General features: G+C 37.8%; 1 protein-coding gene across 2 annotated transcripts in view; it reads left to right on the top strand.

The window, feature by feature from the left end:
• si:ch73-105b23.6 overlaps window positions 1-25,667 on the top strand; it is a 32,811-nt gene that overhangs the window by 1,008 nt on the left and 6,136 nt on the right. Inside the window, exons 2-20 of one of the 2 annotated variants that reach the window (XM_073920655.1) lie at window positions 3,455-3,510; window positions 3,618-5,699; window positions 5,840-5,962; window positions 6,081-8,081; window positions 9,277-9,410; window positions 9,553-9,720; window positions 10,214-10,393; window positions 13,090-13,690; window positions 16,738-16,887; window positions 17,168-17,382; window positions 17,473-17,548; window positions 17,909-18,196; window positions 18,968-19,204; window positions 20,979-21,131; window positions 21,310-21,488; window positions 22,587-22,779; window positions 22,922-23,041; window positions 23,118-23,237; window positions 24,185-24,205. In XM_073920655.1, coding sequence (XP_073776756.1) covers window positions 3,455-3,510; window positions 3,618-5,699; window positions 5,840-5,962; window positions 6,081-8,081; window positions 9,277-9,410; window positions 9,553-9,720; window positions 10,214-10,393; window positions 13,090-13,690; window positions 16,738-16,887; window positions 17,168-17,382; window positions 17,473-17,548; window positions 17,909-18,196; window positions 18,968-19,204; window positions 20,979-21,131; window positions 21,310-21,488; window positions 22,587-22,779; window positions 22,922-23,041; window positions 23,118-23,237; window positions 24,185-24,205 — 7,097 coding nt within the window. The remainder of the gene's footprint in view (window positions 1-3,454; window positions 3,511-3,617; window positions 5,700-5,839; window positions 5,963-6,080; window positions 8,082-9,276; window positions 9,411-9,552; window positions 9,721-10,213; window positions 10,394-13,089; window positions 13,691-16,737; window positions 16,888-17,167; window positions 17,383-17,472; window positions 17,549-17,908; window positions 18,197-18,967; window positions 19,205-20,978; window positions 21,132-21,309; window positions 21,489-22,586; window positions 22,780-22,921; window positions 23,042-23,117; window positions 23,238-24,184; window positions 24,206-25,667) is intronic. The other variant, XM_068213002.2, reaches the window with a different exon arrangement.

Here is a 25,667-nt window from a genome sequence, read left to right as displayed (position 1 = left end):
TCTGAATTCTGAATTAAATTTGATGTATTGGTATAGGGCAAGATCTCCAAATAGTTTCAATAAATATATTCTAAAAAAAAAGTCAAACACAACTATTAAGGAAAATAGTTTAAATAAGATTTTAAATAAGATTTTAATCCACAGTTTGTTTAGATTTGACACAAACTTTTTGTAATTTTATTCTGATTATGATTCCATAGAGATCAAAGTGTCTACTGGGACAGGATGTTTAACCATGATGTGATGGAGAGAAGGATGTTCTTTCCAGTAGTGATTAGCAAGAGACATGTTTTGTCATAATTTGATTCTGGTGCACAAAAAAGGTTTTTCTAGAATTCTGACAGACAAAGGCTGAATCTGACCCAGAGTCAGATAAAACATTCAGCACGTAACCAAGTCAGATATCATGGTATATTGACATATATTTTTTCCTATTCAGGACAAAAGCCAATGATTACTTTAATTACCAAACTTGAGAAAACTTCTTTGTCTTTCAGTCCGTTTTTATTTTTTTATTTTGTTGACACCAGTCATTACTAGAAATAGAACTTTTCAAACATAATCAAGCAAATGAATTAACAAAACTTTAGGGTGTTGTTCTATAATTAGAAATGGTATAATCTAAAACGTACTTTAGGTTAAATCACTGTAAAGGGAACATTGACAGAGATGGATAGATTTAATGGAGTAAATTGCTTCTAGAGAAGGACGCATTGGCGTTCTTAGGTTTTTTTTGTGTTATTTATGTTGGAGGTAGATATCCTATGAACATATCCACCCCTTTTTTAAAGTGTAGTGTGTGTGTGTGTGTGTGTGTGTGTGTGTGTGTGTGTGTGTGTGTGTGTGTGTGGGGGGGGTGGGGGGTACTTCCCCCGTCACTTTTAGAGACAGACCATTAAGATTAATATTTATATGAAAGTAAATTTTTGGATCTCATAGCTGTCCCCTCACTTTTAAAATGTCCACTGTGTGTTACTGTGTACAGTAATGACCCTGCAGGTAACCTTACCACTCATACAATTATCCCCCTCACTTTTTGAGACAGATCATTTAGATTAATATTTATAGCCATTATAATTTATATCGAGGGTAGCCAACCCTGTACCTGGAGAGCCACCTTCCTGCAGGTTTCAGTTGCAACCCATATTAAACACACATGCCTGTAATTATCACGTGGTGTTCAGGCCCTAATTATTTGTTTAAGGTGTGTTTGATCAGGGTAGCAACTGAAATCTGCAGGAAGGTGGCTTTCTGGGAACAGGGTTGGCCACCCCTGATTTATATGAACGTAAACTTTTGGATCTCATACAGCTGTCCCCCCCACTTTTAAAATGTCCACTACGCCCCTGCGTACAGTAATGACCCAGGTAACCTTATTACTCACACCATTATAGGCTTATTATTATTATTATCTTCATATTCACAATTACATTTAGATTGTTTATGAGTTTCATTTTTTAAGGCATTCTTTACATATTTAAACATAAATTTAAACTTATTCCTTTCTACCCATTATTTTCTGGTTTAGTTATCTTACGTTTAAAGGGCCTTTATACCAGAACTTCTGGTGTACTCACTGATTCATTTGACATCAGGTTTGTCTGGGGTTTGTTGATCTGAAGAATGTCTTATTTTTATTTATTTTTTTACCTGAGGCACATACAGTAGTAGTTCATGCAATTCTGCTTACAGTATTTATTGTACATTTTTGTGTTTGTACTGTGTATTCATTACAGCTGTCCTTAACTAAAGATTTTCTGTCGCCCATTAGTCATTCATTGAAGCCATTAGCCATCTCAGGCTGAAAAGTCTTAAGAGAATAATGTTGAAAATGGTAACAATGACACAGTCAGGATAAAGGACAAGGCTTAAATATAAACATCTAATGAAAAAATACTGTTATGAAAAATAATAAGTCAATACTTTAAATGAAACATCAGATGAAACATAAGTTTTAGCTTCAATTGGTTGCAAAATAAAAAGCATTTTCACATTATTATTTAATGTATTATTTCATATAAATAGACTTTTTGTTTGACAACCAATTAAAACTAAAACTTATTTGAATAAATACAATGTGGGCTAACAGTGTATACATAAACATTACAAAAATATAATTATAAATGATGGTCTCTATCATCATTTTCTCAACTTTTTTCATTTTATGAGAAAGCGATACAAGTTTGCCTACACATTGTTGGGAAGAAGTGAGATCTGTCTTATTTGCAATGAACCTGGCCTTAAATTAAATTCAATCCAATGGAGTAGTTGTAGAAGGGATGGAGTGATGATATGATCGATTTTCTTCTCTTTAATATTATGGACAGGTCGATTTGCCAGATACGCTTAACAATCTTTCACTGAGGGCAGTGGCGCAAAAAGGGGGTATGCAGTATACGCGACGCATAGGGGCGCCACACATGGGGGGCGCCATTGTGCCAAAACTATTATTGTAATTATCCATATTAAAAGTTTCTAATAATAAACATTAATAAATACATTTTTGTTAATGCTTATTTAGCATTTTATACCGTATAATATTACATTTTATTAAATAAAAAAATCATTCTCCCCATTTTTCATACCATATACATGTTTTTATGAATTTATTATGTATCATATTGATTCATCAGACCTTTTGGTAACTTTTTCTCAAAACTATTTTAATTTTAGCTACAAACAAAGTTTACCCATAAGATTTTAATAAAATAGAAAACTTCGGGCAGTTTGTCTGCGTTTGTTTTTTACACTAAACAGTTTACAGTCTTTTTTATGTCTCTTAGTGAGAGGTGTAATAGCCGTTTCAGTCAATTGTTCATGCAAAGACAGACCTTACACCTCTCACAGAGAAGTAATTGCAAAGTTCTTTTGCCCTTTACGACTCCCATGTCTATCATTTTGTTTTGCCGAATGTAGTACAAAAAGTCCAAAAGCAAAGCAAGTTAAGGTGCTATAATCATTTATATAATTATCATACTGTATAATCAAAGCACAGTTACACTGCTGGCTATCAGGTTGCAATTCCACATCGCACAAACACTTTGGTGGACACGAGCACTGACTGCGCCTCTTGCTATGTGACTAACTTTGTTGACCAAGTCTGTTCTGGTTTACTATCCACTGGTTGACTGTTAGGGGGCAGCCATGGCATTCTTGTATTTTCTCAAAAGTACATGTTCAAGCCCTTTTCAACTTCGAGCACTAGCCCCTTGAATGGTCTCTGCATGGTAATGCTAACAGCAGACAGTCATCGGTTCTTTTGAACCTTTGCAATACATCTGGAACAATTAGATAGATTGTTCCAATCTGTCACTGCCATTTTCAAAATACATTTCAAGACACACACAGACACACTAGCAGCATTATGGATGTGATGTGCCACTATTCCAATATGTCTTTTTAGCTTTCTGTTGTGGTTATTTTTTGGTCAATAGTTGTTGATTATCTCTTGTAGGAATCTGCTGCTGTACCTACTGTGCCTGTGTACTCTGCTCAAGTACACAACTGCAGGTTAGTAGCACATCCTATTTCAATGACTTATGCTTGAATGACTTACAGTTGAGAATAGAGAGACATATTACCATATTACCCAAGTCTTATCAATTCTGTCTACACAGTTGCAGAGCTCAGTGACTGTACAGCTGGCGGGACCATATGCCATACTAATGCAGACTGCTTCAAAACACTTGATGATAAGTTTGTCTGCATGTGCCAAATGGGGTACAGGGGCACAGGAGTGCAATGCCAGGACATTGATGAGTGTACTACTGGTCTACACAGCTGCCATGCAAAAGCAGTCTGCACTAACACTCTTGGTAGTTATACCTGTTCATGTCAAAATGGATATTCTGGCGATGGATTCCAATGCCAAGATATCAATGAGTGTCAAACTAATAATGGTGACTGCCATGCCAATGCACTTTGCACCAACAAAGATGGAGGAAGAGACTGCAGCTGCAGGTCTGGTTTCAGTGGAAACGGTTTTCAGTGTACGGATGATAATGAGTGTGCAAGACCAGGAATCTGCCACTGGAATGCCACTTGCACCAACAACCCTGGTTCCTACGTGTGCACGTGCAACTCTGGCTATAAAGGAAATGGAAATTATCTCTGCCTAGATGTCGATGAGTGTTCAGAGACACCTGGTGTGTGCTCTGCTTTATTGGGATATAAAGGTTGCAAGAACCTGCAAGGAACCTACACCTGCCTCTGTAACAGTGGCTATCAAAGCAATGGACAGACATGTGTGGACATCAATGAATGTCAAATCAACTTCTGCAGCCCATTTGCTGATTGTACTAACTTGCCAGGCTCATATCGATGCACCTGTCCTGAAGGATTTAATGGAAATGGCTTGGCTTGTGTAGACATCAATGAGTGTGATAGAAAGAACAGCTGTGACCCCAATGCATTATGTACAAATCTGCTTGGAAGCTACAAATGTTCCTGCCGCTCTGGGTTCTTGGGTATTGGTACAAAGTGCACTGACATTAATGAATGTGCCACCGATAACATTTGCCCAGCCGTTGCTGCATGTGTCAACACAGCAGGTTCATTCTTCTGTGACTGTGGTCAAGGGTATAACTTTACTCAAAATCAGTGTGTAGATTTGAATGAATGTGCCATGGGACTTTGCAGTCCTTATGCTTCTTGTGAAAACATGCCTGGTTCATACAAATGCTCGTGCATAGCTGGTTTCAAAGGTGATGGGCTTGTATGCGAAGACGTGGATGAGTGCGTCACAGAAAAGCGATGCCATGTTAATGCACTCTGTATAAATTCACCAGGGAAATACAACTGCAGCTGCATGGTGGGATATACAGGCAATGGTGTGTCGCAGTGCACAGATATAAATGAGTGTCTTGTTGATAATGGTGGCTGCAAAAACAGAGCAACATGTTCCAACAGTAAGGGGTCTTATTCTTGCATTTGCCCCTCAGGCTTTCGGCTAGTCAATCATACCACCTGCCAGGACATAGATGAATGTCAGCTTCCTGAAAAGGTTTGTGGCACCAACGAGCAGTGCACCAACCTGGAAGGATCATATTCATGCCAGTGTAAAGCAGGCTTCAGTCGAATCATTGATGACTTCTGCTCTGATATTAACGAATGTGACATTCAGAAACCTTGTCATCAAAATGCCACATGCTTGAATTTGGTAGGCTCCTACTCATGTACCTGCAAAAGTGGCTTCAAGGGAAATGGTGTAACATGCGAAGACATAAATGAATGTGCACTTGGTGGTATATGCCATCTACATGCTAATTGCTACAATTATATTGGTGAATACTTGTGTGTATGCCACCAGGGTTTTACAGGTGATGGTGTCACCTGTACAGATGTAGATGAATGTTTTGTTTCAAATGCTACTTGCCCAGGAATCTCTGTATGTGTCAATTCGTTGGGAGCATATGTCTGTTCATGTCTGAACGGGACAGTAGCATACAACAACACCTGTGTCTTCCCTAGTCTTGAATGTGATCCTGCCTGCCATCCGCATGGACTCTGCCATCCCTCACCTTCTGGCTTTCAATGTGTGTGTGATGTTGGATTCAAGGGGGATGGACTCACTTGCTCAGACATTGATGAATGTGAAGAGAATGTGTGCATAGAGAAAGAGACACAATGTGTCAATAATCCAGGCTCTTTTGAATGCACATGCAAAGAGGGCTATTCTTTCAATGGAACCAAATGCACAGGTAGGTGCATTTTTAATTAATTATTTATTATTAATTATTTTTTTATTAAACATTTAGCCTGAAAAGTATCTTGAATGCACCGTAAACCAATAAAGGAAAAAGGTCTATTGAGTCAAAAATGATATCTCTCAATCTTTCAGATTTGGATGAATGTGAATCTGGAGTCAGCAACTGCAGCAAGTTTGCACAGTGTGTCAATACAGTTGGAAGTCACCTGTGCTTCTGTCTCAGTGGCTTCACTGGTGATGGAAAAAACTGCTCTGGTAAGTCTCTCTTCCTTTTCGAAATTCTTTTGTGCACGCCTTTGCTTGCTTGAAGACTTTTTTCTTAGTCTTTTAGGGATTGTTTTCCTCACCCTGTCCCATTTTGGATGACTTATAGACATTAATGAGTGCCACTTCCAAAATGGAGGATGCCATCCAGTTGCAAGCTGCACTAACTCCCCTGGATCCTTCAAGTGCACCTGTCCGCTTGGCATGACCGGGTCTGGGTTTGATTGTCAGGATGTGGACGAATGCAACGCAAACTCAACTTTGCCTCATAACTGTAGTCTCCTTTCCACATGCCATAACACAGAGGGTTCCTACATTTGCAAGTGCATGGAGGGATACTGGGGAGATGGGTTTACTTGTAGTGATCTGGATGAGTGCTTTCCACCTTCAATCTGTGGGAACAACATGACCTGTCAAAACTTCCCTGGAACATTTACCTGCACATGCACCCTTGGTTTGGTCTATGATCTGGGTACCTGTGTGACTGAGAAGGACTGTAAGAATGCAACTAATGCATGCAACATCTATGCTGAGTGCAAAAACGTCCATGGGTCAAACTATTGCTCTTGCATGAATGGATTCCATGGAAATGGTAGAGACTGCAAGGATTTAGATGAATGTTCACAAACAGGGGCTTGCCCAAATTTGTCCAACTGTTTTAACACAGAAGGATCATTTCATTGTGACTGCTTGCAAGGTTACCAGTACAATGGGACACACTGTGATGACATAAATGAGTGTAGTGTAGGAAACTTTAGTTGCCCTGTCAACAGCACTTGCTACAATGAAGTTGGAGGGTATAATTGTTCATGTAACAATGGTTTCATCTACTCCTACAACTCTGTGTGTTTGGATGTTGATGAATGTGCCACAGGGAAAGCACAGTGCCCAAATGCCTCAAACTGCCACAATACCGTGGGATCGTATTCTTGTGAGTGCTGGGATGGGTATATAGGCAATCAGACAATCTGCGAAGATGTCAATGAATGCCTGAACAATTCTATGTGTTCAGACCACAGTATCTGTGTTAACACCATAGGTTCATTTATGTGCCTTTGCGATGATGGATTCACCCTTAATGGTACCAGTGATACCCAATGTGAGGACATAGATGAGTGCTCAAACCCAGACAATGGGTCAATCTGCCCTAATGGGACCTGCCTAAACACAATTGGCTCGTTTGGCTGTGTTTGTGATATGGGATTCAGGAGCAATGGAACTAGCTGTTTTGACATAGATGAGTGTTCAGGATCACAGAATGAATCGATATGTCAACTCCACTCTACATGTTCCAACATCCCTGGGTCTTATAAATGTCACTGTGACTCAGGTTTCCTGCTTAACAGAACAGAATGTCAAGACATTGATGAATGCCTTGCAGATGACAGTCCCTGCACTGCCAACTCTGTATGTATAAACTCAGTTGGGTCTTTCCGTTGTCTTTGTGCATCTGGTTTTAAGGAGGACGGACTAAAGTGTACAGATATCAATGAATGCCTTTCAAATGGAACCTGTCGTCCTGATCAGGTTTGCATCAACAAACCTGGATCATACCTGTGCTCCTGTCCACCAGGACATCAAGAGGAAAGTGGTAACTGCATCGACAACAATGAATGTGCAAATAACACTACCTGCCACCCTCTGGCGAGATGCTGGAACACAGTGGGGACTTTCACATGCCAATGTCGCTTAGGTTACGTTGGGAATGGGACATACTGTAAAGACATTGATGAGTGTTCCACTTCTTCCTCACGTTGCCACAAGTCAAGCAAATGCATCAATACCCCAGGGTCTTATGTATGTGTGTGTGCAGCAGGTTTTGTTGCATTAGGTTCTGTTTGCGTAGATCTTGATGAATGTCAGGCCAATAGAGGTATATGCCATCCTGCTGCCACATGCTACAACTCCATAGGTGGGTTTCAATGCCAATGTGGCAATGGTTGGGATGCCTCAGTTGGAAATGGACGTGGAATGGGTGGATGCATAGACCAGAATGAGTGTCTCTCACCCAATGTGTGTTATAGAAACAGAACCTGCACCAATTTCATAGGATCGTACAGCTGTGCCTGCTCTCCCAGAGATACCCACTGTTCACAGCTATCACTGATGGGTGGGCTATTATATTACATTTGAGAAATATTATGTGTGTTAAATAATACATCAATATTTAGTTTTAATATGCAGTATTTACATAAATTCTGGAATAACATGATGCAGACTCAAGGCTGATTTATACTTCTGCGTCAAGCGCACACGTATGCTACGGAGCTGCCTACGTGTTGACGCATAGCCCTACACTGTGGCCGTCAGCTGGCTGATGCGCACCTCACAAAAAATATAACTACACGTTGCAACGACACGTAGTGCAAGCTTTGTGATTGGTCGGGTTGGTAGCGCTGACGAGTCTGGGCGGGATCGAGAGCTGCGCGAGCCCGATGAATCGATTGTTTACAAGTGTGGAGTCCCGTAAAGGAGCTCCGGATGAAAAATTTTGTTTTGTGTTTACCTCATGGTTAAAGTTGTTGCACATCCGCCAGTTCCTGCCTCAAAATATGCGAGTTTGAGCCACTTGTACATTAAGTAAGCGTTAAGAAAAAGCAAAACACTAGCAAAGAAACTCCACAAAGAGCAACATTAACACCTCACTGCCAACTAGCGTTTCGGAAGTGTTATTGCAGAACAACAGAAACAGCTCGCAGAAGTATGAATACATTGCATGCGCCGTAGGTCATGCCGATCACTTGACGCAGAAGTATAAACCAGGCTTTATGTGACATGATGGCTACAATCATATCAGGACCTTCTCTTGATATTGCTGTTTAACATTGATTTGTGACTGCCATTTCAATATTATATAAATATCCAATGCAATCTCACAACAACTTTTTGATTTAATTGCTAATTTGTATGAATTCGTACGATCTAATTCATACAATTTAGTAGGATTTGCTCATCACCCAATGACGGTTGGGGTTAGGGGTGGGGTTGGATGCCAAGCCTCCTTTTTAAAATCGTACATTTTCGTACGACTGAACTCGACAAATTTGTACGAATTAGCCATTAAACTGACAAAATGTAAAATACTTACGTTTCCTTGTGAGATCAAGTTGGAATATAATAAAGTAAATAAACAAAAACTTAGAATAAACTTTACTTCATTCCAGACATGAAACAGCAAAATTTTATTGTACAAAGGTCAAACTATTGAAAAATTTTGTGATCAGAAGGTGCAGATTGTTTTTGTGACCATCAAACAACAGTGGCTAACCAAGCATTTTGGTTGCGTTTTATATATACTTTCACAGAAAGTGACCTGTATCCATTTGGAGAGGAAGCAGGTGATGCCAAGTTAACAATAACAACGGCAGATGGAATTTCTCCATACATCTTACCTCCTACAGGCTTCCTATTCATGGGCAAACAATATGAACGACTATTAGTAAGCATGTACAAATAACTGTTCACATTTTAATGACAATTCAAAGATGAATGAATTTGAATTTGGTAAATTATTGTACCATAAATACATTGTAACTATAGGAAACTGTGTTTAAGTTAATAGAGTCTTGATTTATTTTTAGTTTTCAGATAATGGCCTGGTGCAGTTTCAGTCAGTCAATGAGAATGAAAAACTGTTGCTCCCTGCTCCAATCCCAAAGGGGTTTCATGGTAATGAAAGCCTGCCTATGTTAGCAGTGTTCTGGGATGACGCAGACCTTACACTTGGTGATGGAAAACTGCTATACCAGGTTAGTTTCACAAAAACATAATGTCAACTAATCGTATGGTCTTGTTTAATGTTGAGGGATCCACACAACTAAAGTGTTTAAAGTCTGTAAACTAAAGCAGACATTAATCAAACAGTCTACTAATACTTAAGAGAACCTTCAAAATAACACAGTTTATTTACTTTTTAATTTGAATCCAGTGGGTTAATCTGATTTTAAGGAGATATGCTAGTTAAATATTTGAAATTTGATTTCAGGTTGTATATACAGTAGTTCCACCCTGTGTAAGACAATATTTTGACAAGGCTAAAAGAATGCATTGTTTAAACTTCAATACTAAATTAAGACTCTATCCACTTCTCATATATACAAAGTGTATATATTTCTGTATATGCCTATTAAAAATGAGATTAAATTTATATTTTTAAATGACAAATATTTAAGTTTCTCTTGCTTCATATTTTCGTATGAATTATGGAAATCTTGGTAAGCATTTTCCTTTTCTGTCCAACAGGAATACAGTTTCCCCAATGTACCTGATATCTATGCTTTGACAGTGTTTAACAGAACAGCACAAGACGTTAGCAGATTTGAGTCTCAAAGGGGCAAACCCCCGTTTACTCCTATTTGGATACTGAAAATCACATGGGATCATGTTTTACCGGTATCCTATCAAAAGATCAACTTGTCTGAGGTGAGTGCTTGATGACTGAACACTAAGCAAGTTAAAGCATTATTAAGATACAATTAATAGTATTTGCTAATGCAGACACCACCATTACTATTATTAATATTGTTCATAATTTGAGTCAGGTATGACATTACAAACTAAAGTTAACATTAAGTTTTATACTTTCAATAATTATTTAGTATTTTTTTATCTTTTATTTTTACTTCAATTGGGTAAGGTAAATTGTCCGTAGTGTATGAGTGTGATTGAGTGTGTATGGATGTTTCCAGAGATGGGTTGCAGCTGGAAGGGCATCCGCTGCGTATAACATATGCTGGATAAGTTTGCGGTTCATTCCGCTGTATTCCCTGATTAATAAAGAGACGAAAATAAAATAGGCCTAAATGAATGAATTTTTACTTTATTAAATACCTAAACAACATACTGTACCCTGGAAACAAGCCTGGGCTAATTTTTGGGCCCCCAGTGGCCATGAGCAGCACACTGGAAACACTCACTAAGCCCACACCTAGCCCACACCTTTGTTGTCAATGCTACAAGAAATGATTGTGTTTTACAGTCACTCTATCCCCTCTGCCATTTACATATATTTTCCATATTACAAATAAAGGAGGACACGGTGGCTCAGTGGTTAGGTTGCTGGTTGATAAGTTGGTGGTTCATTCCGCAGTGGCGATCTCTGATGAATGAAGGGATTAAGCAGAAGGAAAATGAATAAATGAATGAAAGATGTTTAACAGAGCAAGCAAATTGTCACAGTATTTCCTATAATTTTTTTTCTTCTAGACAAAGTCTTATTAGTTTTATTTTGGCTAGAATAAAAAAAATTATGTCGATATTATTAGCCCCTAGCTTGCTGATTCAAATGATCTTTTCAGAGTGTATGTCTAGTAAATGATTCACTTATCTTATCCATGTGGAGTTCAGCAGGTGAATGTGATTTCGTATGTTTTATCTTGTATTATCATGAAGCTGTGTTTTAATCCATCTGCAGAAAGTTTCATATTACTCAAACATCTCAACGATCTAAATTTTAATCTTAAATCTAAAAATATAAATCTAAAGTTTTTTTCTTCCCGCCACTGTCACCACTGACTTGCTTGGATTGGGACTTGTGGAGCTGCATATCGGTGAATTTTCTCTACAGTGTTTGAACTTTCAGCAATTTAAATCACACTGAATTAAACTAAACTGAACCTCAACTCTGAAATCTGGACTTTACAAGAACTATGTTAAGCTGCGTTCACACAGTCTACATTGTGAAAAGCTCTGTATAAATAAACATGAATTGAATTGAATTGTAAGGCAAAAACCCAAGTTAGGGCTCTATTTTGATGGTCCATGCGCAAAGCGCAGGGTGCAAACACTTTCAGGGCGTGTCAGAATTAATTTTTGCTAATAAAAGGACGGGAAAATCCACTTTGTGCCGTGGCGTATGATCTAAAAGGGTTAAGTTTATTTTCTTAATGAGTTAGAGGTGTGTTTTGAGAATAAACCAATCAGAGTCTCATCTCCCATTCCCTTTAAAAGTCAGTTGTGTCGTGCCATAAGCGCATTTGCTATTTCCATTACGTAAAGTAAGTGAAAGTGGAAAAACTGAGCACTTCACAAGCAAGAAAACTTGAGATAGAGATAAATAAATAAATAAATAAATGAGATTTCACTTTCGCTCTCGTGAATAGTAAACCTTCACACACAGACATCAGTTAGCCCAAAAATAATTCATTTTGTTTGTTAAGCGCAAAGATTTGTTTCAAAACTATTTCTAAATTTAGTTCTAATTTCCAGCAAACAAATAAATGAACAATAATAACGAAGTGTGTTTAAAAACCTGAGTTATATCCTTAAAACACATGCTGTGCCCCATATGGTGTAAAACCTGCAGGTGGGCAAATCTAAGCTTGTTTTTAATAAAACAAATATAAATATGGATATAATAAATATTACTGCTAATAATAATAACATTATACAAAAGCAAATTGTTATGAATGAACTGAAAAAGCCTCCCGAGATGAAGAAGGCATAAAAGAAGCGTTTTTTGAATTTATGTAGGCTAGAAAAAAATATGTTTTTTAATATTTTAATCCTTTATATTTAAATCCTATATATATCCTTAATTTTTACAATTTTTTTCATATGTAAAGATATTTGCGTATTGCTCTACATCTTGTGTGTATTAAGCAGTGTGTAATCGAGGTGCAACTCTGCGCTGGACTTTAGACCTTGGTTTGTTTTGGTCTAATGAAAAATCTATTATAGTTTCTCAAAATAGCAGCGCGCCAGCAATGCGCCTCAACACACCTCCTTTTTAGACCAGAACACCTATGTGCGCACATATGAGCGCAAATGCATTTGCTATTTAAACAGTGTGGCGCAGCGCCTCAAAACGACTCTTGCGCCAAGCTGAAACTAGCAAAAGACTATTGCGTCACACCTTGCACCACATTGCGCCATGTGTATGATAGAGCCCATAATGTCACAGGCAAAGTAGTCAAAACACACTCCAACCAACAAACAAACCAAAAAGGTAATCCAAGAAATAATTATTCAAAAAAAAATGTATTGCAGGTATAGCAGGCTAACAACCAGGTTAAGATTAATCCTTTCAGTTCTCTAATTTCTACAAGAAATTATTGTGTTTTCCTCTGTGAATGACCGCTAATCACTAATTAAAATCCATTTTATCCTGTTTTCTACAGACCAACACTTTCCAGTGCATTTTGACCACAGATGGATTACGTTCATTTGCTCTGCTTCGCTACAGTGACATGAACTGGGGTCCAGGACAAAGAACCCATCATGATGCTCTTATAGGCTACACAGATGGCAAAAACAACTTCCATAATGAGATTCCAAATCCGCCAAACAACTTGTTCAACTCTGGAGGGCGATATCGTCCTCAAACTGTGACAGGTAACACAGGCGAACTGGGGAAGCTGGTGTATGACTTAACAGGATCTGATAAAACCAGTTCAGATCCACAGAGGCAATGCCATATATGGGCCTTTAGTGAGCCAGATCCCAAAGAATGGGCATTAGGACTGGCAACATGTCCCTGTACTCGTGTACAGGCACAAGAAGATCTGGCCTTTGGCCCTGAGACTCTACCATCAGAACAGACTGCACAAGTGAGGGACCTGAGAAGTATGAGATGGGGTGGCAAAAGGGGCCGTGTTGTTCAGTCCATCCTCTTTAACAAACAAAGAGCAGGAAAGAGATGCCTGTATGATCCAGAGGGACCCCTGCTGGCTGGATACAGTGAAAGGTTCTTTACTGAAGACAAGACACAACAACATATAGGTAAAGTGATTCCAAAGCTTCAGGGAGTAATGGAATACAACTAACTTATTTAGAGAATGTAGTATTGAATAGTATTTCATTTCTGTTATATTTTAAACAGGTGGTTATTGAATTACGGTTTCATCCAAAAAGTATTTGACAGTTTTTTTTCCAATTGTTTGCACACAATTACTTGTACTTCAGACACAATGACTACAACATGTAACTGATGCATCAACCCCCTGAACCAATTCTGCTAAACTGCAACCACAATTCCTGTTTTACACTCAAATTGCAGGTTTAAAACACACTTTTTTTTTTAAAACACTACACACAATTCTCGGCATTTTGCACAATTTTCAGAAAATCTCTCAGATTTTTGCGGAAAATCTCTTGTTTTTACAAGGAACACACTGTCATTCACAATTGTAAAGTCAGTTGTCCTACTTTGTATACTAACTCATCACATGAGTAAACATCTGTCACACAGAATTGCAATTTAGAAATCAGAGCTCATCTGGTTCACATGTAGTCTACTGCCCACCCATGTTTTTTAGTTGTGTATCTCCCCCTCCATATTCTCCATTCCTCAAACCTACTGAGCACTTTTTTCTGCCTGGAGATCAAAAGTGTATTACTGAAATCCACACACACGTATACCCCTTCTCTAAGCTATAGCAGTTGATGCTTTTTGTGGCTGGATTCGCCATGCAAGGTGACATTTCCCCCACTGCTTGGCCAGACCAAAACAGAAAAGAGGATGCAGTATAGCTGTTTTTTACTGTAACTGTATTCAGTAAATACTTCTGTTGATGGCATATGTAGATCACGTTATCTCCAATTTTGTGTTGGTTGGGATGAACACTGTGTACACTGTTTTTGTGGGGAAAATACAGTAAAATATATTTGGTATTTGTATGTTTTGTATAAAAACAATATTCAGAAATATTTTACAATGCACTTATGTAGGCCTACTGTGTTTAGAAAGTGTAACACTGAACAAATAAGGCGTACAGAAAGTCATTATGATGAATGGAAAAGAAGTGGTCATAGTGTTTTACATTAAGCACATCAGTGTTCAACTGATCTCATGAATATCGGTCTATTCATGTGATGGTTTGTGTGTGTCATCTGAAAACAAAATATCATTTTGAGAAGAAATCACATTGTTTTGAACGTAGAGTTTCATTTTTCAGAAGAATTGAAGAGTTTTGCCTAAAGTGTGTCAGTTTTGTGATTTGTGAGTAGAGTTCTGACAATATGAGACCTGCTTTCAGAAAATGTGTGTACACAATTGGAAAAAAGTATAAATTACCAAAGTGATTATTTTTGAATTTCAATCTCATTTAGACATTAATGTCAACTGTAAGTGCCAATTAATGTAAGCTGCAATTAACCTTAACGTTTTTACTTTGACATTCATAAGAAAACAAGAGGGATCATAATTCTGTGTGGGTGACACAGAGGTGCAGTGGGTAGTGCTGTCGCCTCACAGCAAGAAGGTCTCTGGTTCGAGCCTCGGCTGGGTCAGTTGGCGTCCAGATTAATAAAGGGACTAAGCCGAAAAGAAAATTAATGAATAAATAATTAATTCATTAGTCCATTTATTAATCTGGGGCAGCCACAGCTGCAACCCATCTTTAGGAAACATCCACACACACTCACTCACACTAATACACTACGGACAATTTAGCCTACCCAATTCACCTGTACTGCATGTCTTTGGACTGTGGGAGAAACCGGAGCACCCGGAGGAAACCCACGTGAACGCAGGGAGAACATGCAAACTCCACACAGAAATGCCAACTGACTCAGCCGAGGCTCGAACCAGTGACCTTCTTGCTGTGAGGTGACACTGCCTACTGTGCCACTGCGTCACATGAATAATTCTGTGTAAGCTATTTCACATATGTTCACATATTCTCCTTAATAGAAAATAAGAGACTCAGGAAAATCACTTAAAATGGGGTCATTTTTATAAATTCAACTATTATTTTCTCTTGTGGACTAATGTATATACAGTTAAAGTCAGAATTATTAGCCCCCCTGTTTATTTTCCCCCCATTTTCTGTTAAACAGAGAGATTTTTTCAACACATTTCTAAACATAATAGTTTTAATAACTCATTTCTAATTTATTTTATCTTTATAACTGATTTATTTTATCTTTGCCATGATGACAGTAAATAATATTTTACTAGATATTTTTCAAGACACTTCTATACAGCGTAAAGTGGCATTTAAAGGCTTAACTAGGTTTATTAGGTTAACTTGGCAGGTTAGGGTAATTAGGCAAGTTATTGTTTAACGATGGTTTGTTCTTTGGACTATCTGAAAAAAAAAGCTTAAAGGGGCTAATCATTTTGACCTTAAAATGTGGTTTAAAAAAATTAAAACTGTTTCTATTCTAGCCAAAATAAAAAAAATAAAAAATTCTCCTGAAGCAAAAATATTATCAGACTTTTTAGACTTTCAGACTTTTTTATTATCATTTCATTGCTTTATTTGGGAAATATTTAAACAGGAAAAAAATTGAAGGGGGGCTCATAATTCTGAATTCATCTGTATAGTTTTGAAGTCAGAATTATTTGCTTCTCTTTGAATTTTTTTTCTTTTTTAAATATTTCCCAAATGATGTTTAACAGAGCAAGGAAATTTTCACAGTATGTCTGATAATATTTTTTCTTCTGGGGAATCTCTTATTTGTTTTATTTTGGTTAGAATAAAAGCAGTTTTTAATTTTTTTAAAAACCATTTTAAGGTGAAAATGATTAGCCCCTTTAAGCTATATATTTTTTTGATAGTCTACAGAACAAACCATCATTATACAATAACTTGCCTAATTACCCAAATCTGCCTAGTTAATATATATATAAATATAAATATATATATATATATATATATATATATATATATATATATATATATATATATATATATATATATATATATATATATATATATATATATATATATAGGTTAATTGACTTTTTCAAGTTTTATGTAGAGTCCATTTTAAATTAAATATTAATTCTAACCTTGCCTGATTTATTTTCATGTTGTTTCTAGACAATGATCTATTACCCTTTCAATGGTGCTGTGTTCAATCACCTCTTTGTGATGTCTACTTGGCAAAGAGACCACTAGACCGGTGCCAAGGGTATAGCTGGAACAGCTCTGACAGCAGTATACCTGGGAACAGGGGAGCACCAGGAATTGGTAAGAATGCTATGCCCCATCAACTCCTTTATGCAAGACTACCAGGGGATATAATGCTATTAAAAGAAGTATGGAAGAAACAACAAATCAATTAAAATTGATATACTATTTTGATTAAATAAATAATAGACAGCATTAATAATTCAATGATACAAGTGGAATTGCTGCATTATATATGTATAATAAAAAAACAACATAAAACTTCTAGAGTTAATACATTTCTGTCAGATTTTGTCATTTTTTAAGAAATTAGCCTACCTGTTTTTCTTTTTCCATGTAGGCATGGTGTATGGTAGTCTTCATTTTATTACCTTTGATGGAAGTGAATATACCTTTAAAGCCGTGGGGGAGTATGTTATACTTCGTCTCTCCTCCAGCACGGGATCAAACATCTTCACTCTTCAAGGACAAACAGTGGCTCTGGTGGTCAATGGGCAGGCCAAACAGGTACCTGCTCTGGTACGATTAGCCGCCTTCCACCAGGGTGCTGGAAAGGTGAGTCTGACATTTCTAACATAAAATGCAGGTGGACAGGTATAAGTGTGGTTGTCACAATGTAAAGACCATCAAATGATTTCTCTTAAGGTTGAGTGGCGATGTGCTGAATCTGGGGATGGGCTTGCGATCTTGGTTAATGATAAGGTCATTCCTGTGTCTGTTGGTAAGGAGACTTCATTTTACATGCTCATGCAAAGAGATAACAATGCTGTTCTTTAATTTTAAACTCTAGTCTTAAATTATTACAGTCATTTAGAAAAACAAGTCATGGAATGGCTTTGTCTAACATTACTATTCACAACAAGTCTCTGTGCCTGTGGATAGAAAAGTAGCCTTCATTGCTGTGGAACCTGTAGGTTATTTAGGTACTTTCTAACTACTGTTTGATGAATACTGTCAATTTGGACATGCTAATCTTTTCACATACTGTTTTAGCCTGCTATACCGTAGGAAAGTCAGGTGTGCGATTTCAGGTGCTCCACCTGTATTGGTTTTAACTTAGCACCCTCTGCTGTTTTTACAGGAGTGGTGCATGTAGAGGAGGAGGCCTTCGCAGTGCGCTGTACCTCTGCGAGTCGCTGTGGAGTTGTGTATGGTGAAGGCCTGAATGTGGTCGTTTGGAGAGGTGATGGTGGGAGGTTGTCCGCTCTGGTGGAGGTTCCTCAGAGGTTCTACAATCGTACACTGGGTTTGCTGGGCCAATGGAGCTCAAACAGGATAGATGACTTCCTGCTTTCTAATGGCCGTCTGGTGCCTGTTTTAAATAACAACACTCCTTCGGAGCAGATTCTGCTTTCCTTTGGACAGTCATGTATGTGTATTCTTTCGTTTTCCTCAGTATTATATTAGTGAGATAATGTGAATATGGTTGAAACTGCAGTTTATGTCAAATGAATTACTACTTTCAACATTAAGAAGCATTATATTGCCATTCATTCTTTTATAATTTGCTGTCCCTACTGAAAAATCCGGCTTAAACCAGCCTAGGATGGTTGGCTGGTTTTAGCTGGTCGACCAGCCTGGTTTTAGAGGGGTTTTTGCCACTTCCAGCCTGGTTTTAGCTGGACAGGCTGGGAGATGACCAGCTAAGACCAGCTTGACCAGCCTAGCCAAGCTGGGAGCCCAGCCAAAACCAGCTATGTCCAGCTTAAACCAGGACGGTCAAGCTGGTTTTAACTGGTCACTTTCCAGCCTGGCCAGCTAAGACCAGGCTGGAAATGGCTGGAAACCAGCCTGGCGGTGACCAAAACCCCTCTAAAACCAGGCTGGTCGACCAGCTAAAACCAGCCAACCATCCTAGGCTGGTTTAAGCTGGATTTTTCAGCGTTGGTAGCTACCAAGTATCCAGTAACAATCACCAGTTGTTTTGGATGTTAATGAGCTTGTGTAGGTATCCAATCCAGAGGGTGCTATAGGAGTTTTAAATTCCTTTGTAATGTCCTTGTGATGTCATGAACATTAATAACAATCATATGGGAAACTAGGTGAATTGAAAAATTGTTGTTTACAGGACAACTCTGCATTTTTCTCTAAGATGTTTTGAGAGGCCACTGAATTTATGCATACTTGTGTTTTTCTACAGGGGCTGTTCCGGCTCCAGAGAGCCTTCTGTTCTCAGAACCTCCTAGTACTCCATTCAATCCGGTCATGACCGAGCAAGTGATGTCCTCAGTGAGCCCAGATGTGCTGGCCAAACACAGCCAGGCTTGCCAGGGCAACATGCAGTGTGTGCATGACATCCTGGCCACAGGAAATTCAAATCTCGGCAAGGATGTTCTGAGAGACCAGCAGCAGCTTCAAAACCTAACACAAATATATGGTTAGATGACTTTCTTCCTTTATCTCACATACATATCTGGTAACACTTTACTTGAAGGGGTGTTCATAAACATGATACGACACATTATGAATATAAATGAGATTTTTAGGGTTCGTGTGAAGAAAACCAAATCCTGTCCATTTTCAAAACTCTGCTAAGGTGCCCTTGAGCAAGGCGTCTAACACCTAACTAGTCCCTAGTTATTAAATGCATTAGTAAATATTTTAAACATGACAACTTGACACATGGCTTTCCAGTGGCACCGTGGGTAGCACAATCGCCTCACAGCAATAAGGTTGCTGGTTTGAGCCTCGGCTGGGTCAGTTGGCGTTCCTGTGGAAGTTTGCATGTTCTCGGTTTGCATTTGTTGGTTTCCCCTAAAGTCCAAAGACATGTGGTACAGGTGAATTGGGTAGGCTAAATTGTTCATAATGTATGTGTGTGAACGGGAGTGTATGGGAGTTTCCCAGTAATGGGTTGCAGCTGGAAGGGCATTCGCTGCGTAAAACATATGCTGGATATGTTGGGGGTTCATTCCGCTATGACGACCCTGGATTATTAAAGGGACTAGGCCGAAAAGAAAATGATTGAATGAATGAACTTTACACATTATACAGTGCATCATATCCTGTCTTGACTTAACTTATCATAAATTATCATACATTTTTCTGATCACTTTCTCAGTGTCATTCATTCATTCATTCATTCATTTTCTTGTCGGCTTAGTCCCTTTATTAATCCGGGGTTGCCACAGCGGAATGAACCGCCAACTTGTCCAGCAAGTTTTTACGAAGAGGATGCCCTTCCAGCCGCAACCTTTCCCTGGAAAACATCCACACACACATTCACACACACACTCATACACTACGGACAATTAAGCCTACCCAATTCACCTGTACCGCATGTCTTTGGACTGTGGGGAAAACCAGAGTACCCTGAGGAAACCCACGGGAAGGCAGGGAGAACATGCAAACTCCACACAGAAACCCCAACTGAGCCCAGATTTGAACCAGCGACCCTCTTGCTGTGAGGCGACAGCACTACCTACTGCGCCACTGCCTCGCCACTTTCTCAGTGTAACAAACTGAATTTGTCACAAAAAATTTATGTGTCAGTACTTGATATGATATTAGCTGAATATCATATCATGACACAATTATAATGACCATATAACAGTCATGTTTATGACAGATTTATGACATGTTATAGTATATTGTCTTGGTTGTGTCAGGTTTTTTTATAACTAAGACACTGGCTGGATTTGTTGTCTTGGTAAGGTCAAGTTATCATAAAGACATCTTAAACAATGTAAACTTTGTATTTAAAAAGACATAACTATGAATTACACTTCCATGAATGATAACTATGAATCACACACCTAGCGCAATAATGCGCAGGAGGTGTATGGCACGATTTGTTGCAACTTTCAAACCAGCGCAACCCTAATTTTCACGTTTTGAAAATTTCTGGTGGATTCGTGAAAAACAAAAACTGCAACCAAAAAAAAAAAAGAGACCTACAGGGACTTATTTGGTGCTCTCCAGAAATGTATATAGGGATATGTTTTCAAAATTGAGCCTAGGTTGTTATTAAAACACATAAAACAACTGTTAACATTAAAAACATTGTAAAAAAAAAAGGCCTGTGTGATTTTCATAAGGTTAACTGTTAACAGTGTTTCCAATTGTGGTAACATTTTCCAAGATTTTCAAAAAGATCTCACTATATCACTGTGTTTTTTAATCAGTTCATTTCTTTTGCATGACTTCTACAGGGATCATGCCACCCATTGTGACCGAGCCACTGGTTATCATGTGCAAGGTTAACAGTACAGTTAAAGTTCAGTTCAAGGCCCAGGATCCAAACAGGGACCAAATCTTTTTTTCCCTGGCCTTGCCACGCTCTCCACAGGTCACCATCGGCAGCAGTAAGATATATTGCAAAACATTTTATTTTTAAAGCCTATTTACAGTGTAATATGCACGTCTGTGAGATTGTTAGATCTATTTCAAAAGATTTATACGGAGTTATTGCCATTAAACATTGTTCTCTACATTTTGGTTCATTAATATTTCACAACATGACTGATTGATTGTGTCATAAAGGTGATGGTGTCCTGGTGTGGACCCCTTCAAGTATTCAGCCAGTGAATCTGACCATTCAAGTGAGCGATCAAACATCTAGCTCATTGATCACACCAGTTCTGCGGCTCTGTAACTGTATGAATGGAGGGAGCTGTCAGTATAACAGTGTGGCCGAGAACCTTTTATTGGGAAAGTTCCAGGTAAGCCACAACCGTAACATTACACAAACAGTAGTCAGCTCAGCTGCAAAGAAACTGGCTTTGTGCGATTGTACCACCAGTTGGGAGTGCTCATGAACAAAAAAAGGGTCAAAGCTGTAATTTAAAGGATTGTTATTAAAATAAAAAAATACATTTCTGAATTTGAAAATACTTGTATATGTAATTTGTTTAAATGATGGTTAAACTCATGTTCAGCAGTTATTACTTTAGTCTTCAGTGTCACATAATATTCCAGAAATCATTTTAATTTGCTGCTATAAATTGGAGCTAAGTTGGCGGTTCATTCCGCTGTAGCGACCCCGAATTAATAAAGGGACTAAGCCGACAAGAAAATGAATGAATGAATATAAGAAATATATATACAGTTGAAGTCAGAATTATTAGCCCCCCTCTGAATTTTTTTTCTTTTTTAATTATTTCACAAATGATGTTTAACAGATTCAGGTAATTTTCACAGTATGTCTGATAATATTTATTCTTCTTATTTGTTTTATTTCGGCTTGAACAAAAATCATTTTAATGTAAAAATTATTAGCCCCTTTAAGCAATATTTTTTCCATAGTCTACAGAACAAACCATTATTATACAATAACTTGCCTAATTACCCAACCTGCCTAGTTAACCTAATTAACCTAATTAAGCCTTTAAATTTCACTTTAAGCAGTGTCTTAAAAAATATCTAGTCAAATATTATTTACTGTCATCATGGCAAAGATAAAATAAAAAAGTTATTAGAAATTAGTTATTATGTTTAGAAATGTGTTGAAAAAATCTTCTCTCCGTTAAACAGAAATTGGGGAAAAAATAAACAGGGGGTCTAATAATTCAGGGACTTTAACTGTATATATATACTTTATAAAAGTAAACATTTATTTTTTAACAAAATGCAATGCAAAGTGTTTGCAACCAACCTCCAAAAATCATATTTTCCCATTTTACTATACACTGATTTTTTTAGAATGTACCAAGTTTTAACCTGGTGTGTACATTGGGGTTTGTGGTAATTTGGGCACATAAATGTGGAATGCTCCCTAAAGACAGTCAAATATGTTTTTTTTTTTGTTTACATACATTTAGATCGTGGGATGTCTTTGTCCAGCGGGCTTCAGTGGCAAGTACTGTGAAAACAGAAGTGATGTGTGTAAAGGCAAACCCTGTTTTCCTGGTGCGGAATGCATAAGACAGAAAGAAGCTGACCTGTTTACGTGTGGACAGTGCCCTTCTCCTACTGTATCCCAGGACAAACAAGGATACAAATGCTTTGAAAATGGTCAGACGTTACTCAAAATGCACAAATTAGTATTTTTATTTTGGTATTCATCTTGCAATACCTCAAATTGCAGCTTGTACATTAAAACTTTAGTCTTTCTGTCTATTTTTGTAACCAGAGTTTATCTAACCCTGTCCTACAGACTTCTGCCTTCCTCCATTCCCCTTCCCCTGCCATGAGATGGCAGAATGTACAAGCACTGGCTACAATTACACATGTAAATGTAAACATGGCTACACTGGAAATGGACATGAGTGCAAAGGTATGCCATATGAATTGACATTTTTACTGTCACTTTGTGACACACTTGTACTTAGCTGGTTTCATATCGCCCACAGATATTAATGAGTGTCTGAACCCCTCTGCTTGTCCCAATGCCAAGTTTGAATGTGTGAACTTGCCAGGATCAGTGCGGTGCTCATGCCGTTATCAGAAAACCAGAGATACTGATGGCTGTGGTAAGTGGTTTCTTTGTTTTTTAAAAGTTATTCAAATAACCAGTGCTGCATTCCATTCAAACTGGTTATGACCTTCCTTAACTACTTCAAAAAACATTAAAGTGGTAGAAACACTCCATCCTATTGGTCAAAATGTGTAAATGCATTAGAGGTTGCAATTTATACTTTATTAAAGCAAGTGGTGCTCGCTGCAGAGCCATTTGAGGAGAGCTGAGCTCCAGCGAGGGGGAGCTTAAGCTTGAGCTCCACCTTTTTTGCACTTCTTCTACGAGTGATGTCACTGGGGGTAGGGTTAGGGGTGGGGTTGGTGTACGCATTAAAACAGCTTACAGGAGGAGGAGCGACAGCTCATGCTCTACCTCGCTGGAGCTCAGCTCTCCTCAAATGGCTCTGCAGCAAGCACCCTACCCTTCCTATGCATATAAATTTTAGCTGAATATCTTATGAAAGCAACAGGACTACATCAGACTACATTTGTGCATACCCCGAGAACTGTTTGACCAGCCTTTGGATTAAAGCTAATAATATTGTAAATAACCGATCATTTCACTTCACAAAACCTCAGTGTATCATATTTTGAAATGTGCAAGAACCAAAATTTAAATATGTGTTTATATATATTAAAAAACATATTTATATGCGTGCGTGTGTGTGTGTGTGTGTGTGTGTGTGTGTGTGTGTGTGTGTTATTCTCTAATAACCAGCTGGATGTGCATTATTCCTTACTTAATATGTTATTAATTAATATGGTTTTAATATGTAATAATATGTTAATTATTTTTCTTCTATTAATTTTGTTGAACATAAACCATTGTTACACTGAGCGACATTTTTAAATCTATCTTCTGTAAAGCATGGTAAAATGTATGATAGTTATATTTGTATTACAAAATAAAATAAAGCTATTTAACTTTGTTTTGACACTTTTTTTGTCTATTATTTTCTAGGTGAATCTGCTAATCCAACAGGTGAGACTGAAAATGTCATTTTAACTTCAATGTAGAAATGTAATACAGTGTAATGCTATGAGGTAATCCTGCTAACCACTTAACCAATAAGTAAATTGTAATTATTTTTTAAATATTTTCTAAGTGCTGTTTATTTTTGCAAAATTAAAAAAAATACTAGTTTTAATTAATGACTTATTATAACTAATGTCCTTTGGTTTTGCCATTATTATAGTAAATACTATGTTTCTAGTTATTTTGTATATTAGTATTCAGTTAAAAGTGGAAATTAAAGGCTTAATTAGGTTAAATTGGTAAGTTTGGCAATGTGGTTTGCTATCAGTCCTAATAAAAAATAGTTTATTCAAGCTAAACTTAAAGAAATGAGACTTTCTCCAGAAGAAAAAAATATAGGAGATACTGTAATAATTTCCTTGACTGTTGAACATCACATGGGTAAAATTTGAAAAAATAACAAACAATTCAATATTTTTGCTTTTAACTATATAAACAGGAGGGTAAAATAAGTGTTAAACACATCACAATTTTGCTTAAGCTGATTTTGACATGAAATTGTCATGAAATTTGACATGAAATTGAGATTTTAGTAAAAACACAAACATATATGATTAAACCATGTTGCATCTCTCAAGAGTGAACTTTTCCCCAGACTTCAACAGAATCTGGACAGTTTTATGGGTCTTGTTTATCACCTTCGATCTCATTCATTTTCTTGTCGGCTCAGTCCCTTTCGTAATCCAGGGTCGCCACAGTGGAATGAACCACCTACTTATCCAGCAAGTTTTTAAGCAGCGGATGCTCTTCCAGCCGCAACCCATCTCTGGGAAACATCCACACACTCATTCATACACACACAGTCATACACCACGGACAATTTAGCTTACCCAGTTCGACTGTACAGCATATCTTTGGACTGTGGGGGAAACCAGAGCACCCGGAGGAAACCCACGCAAACGCAGGGAGAACATGCAAACTCCACACAGAAATGCCAACTGAGCCGAGGCTCGAACCAGCTACCCACCAACCTCTTTGCTGTGAGGCGACAGCACTACCTACTGCGCCTGATCTCTAGTTCTTATTTTCTACTGGATTCAGGTCAGGTTATTGGCTGGGCCACTTTAGCTGCTTTTTCTTTTATGAAACCAATTGGGACTTTATTTGGTTGTGTTTGGGATCATTGGCTGTTTCTCAATTCCAAGAACACAGAGAACGGCCTTTCGTTCTTGTGGAGACCAGTCTTGCCAGGTGTCCTCGGAAGAACGAACTCAGGAGACCGCGAGGGCAGAGAACGCGTCCTTTGAGAATTGAGATGCTGCATTCTTCCTGATGGTCACATGACCTTCACGTGTTTTAAATGGTAAATTATTTAAACATTACAGCACTCATACAACGATTTATTGTTTTTCCCCTCTTCAAAATATATACTTTGCATAAAAACATTAAAAATATACTCTTCACAATA

The sequence above is a fragment of the Danio rerio genome, chromosome 13 (genome assembly GCF_049306965.1).
Source record: "Danio rerio strain Tuebingen ecotype United States chromosome 13, GRCz12tu, whole genome shotgun sequence".
Classification (NCBI taxonomy): Eukaryota; Metazoa; Chordata; class Actinopteri; order Cypriniformes; family Danionidae; genus Danio; species Danio rerio.
The sequence above is the reverse complement of the archived record's forward strand: the minus strand, read 5'-3'. Positions and strand labels throughout refer to the sequence as shown.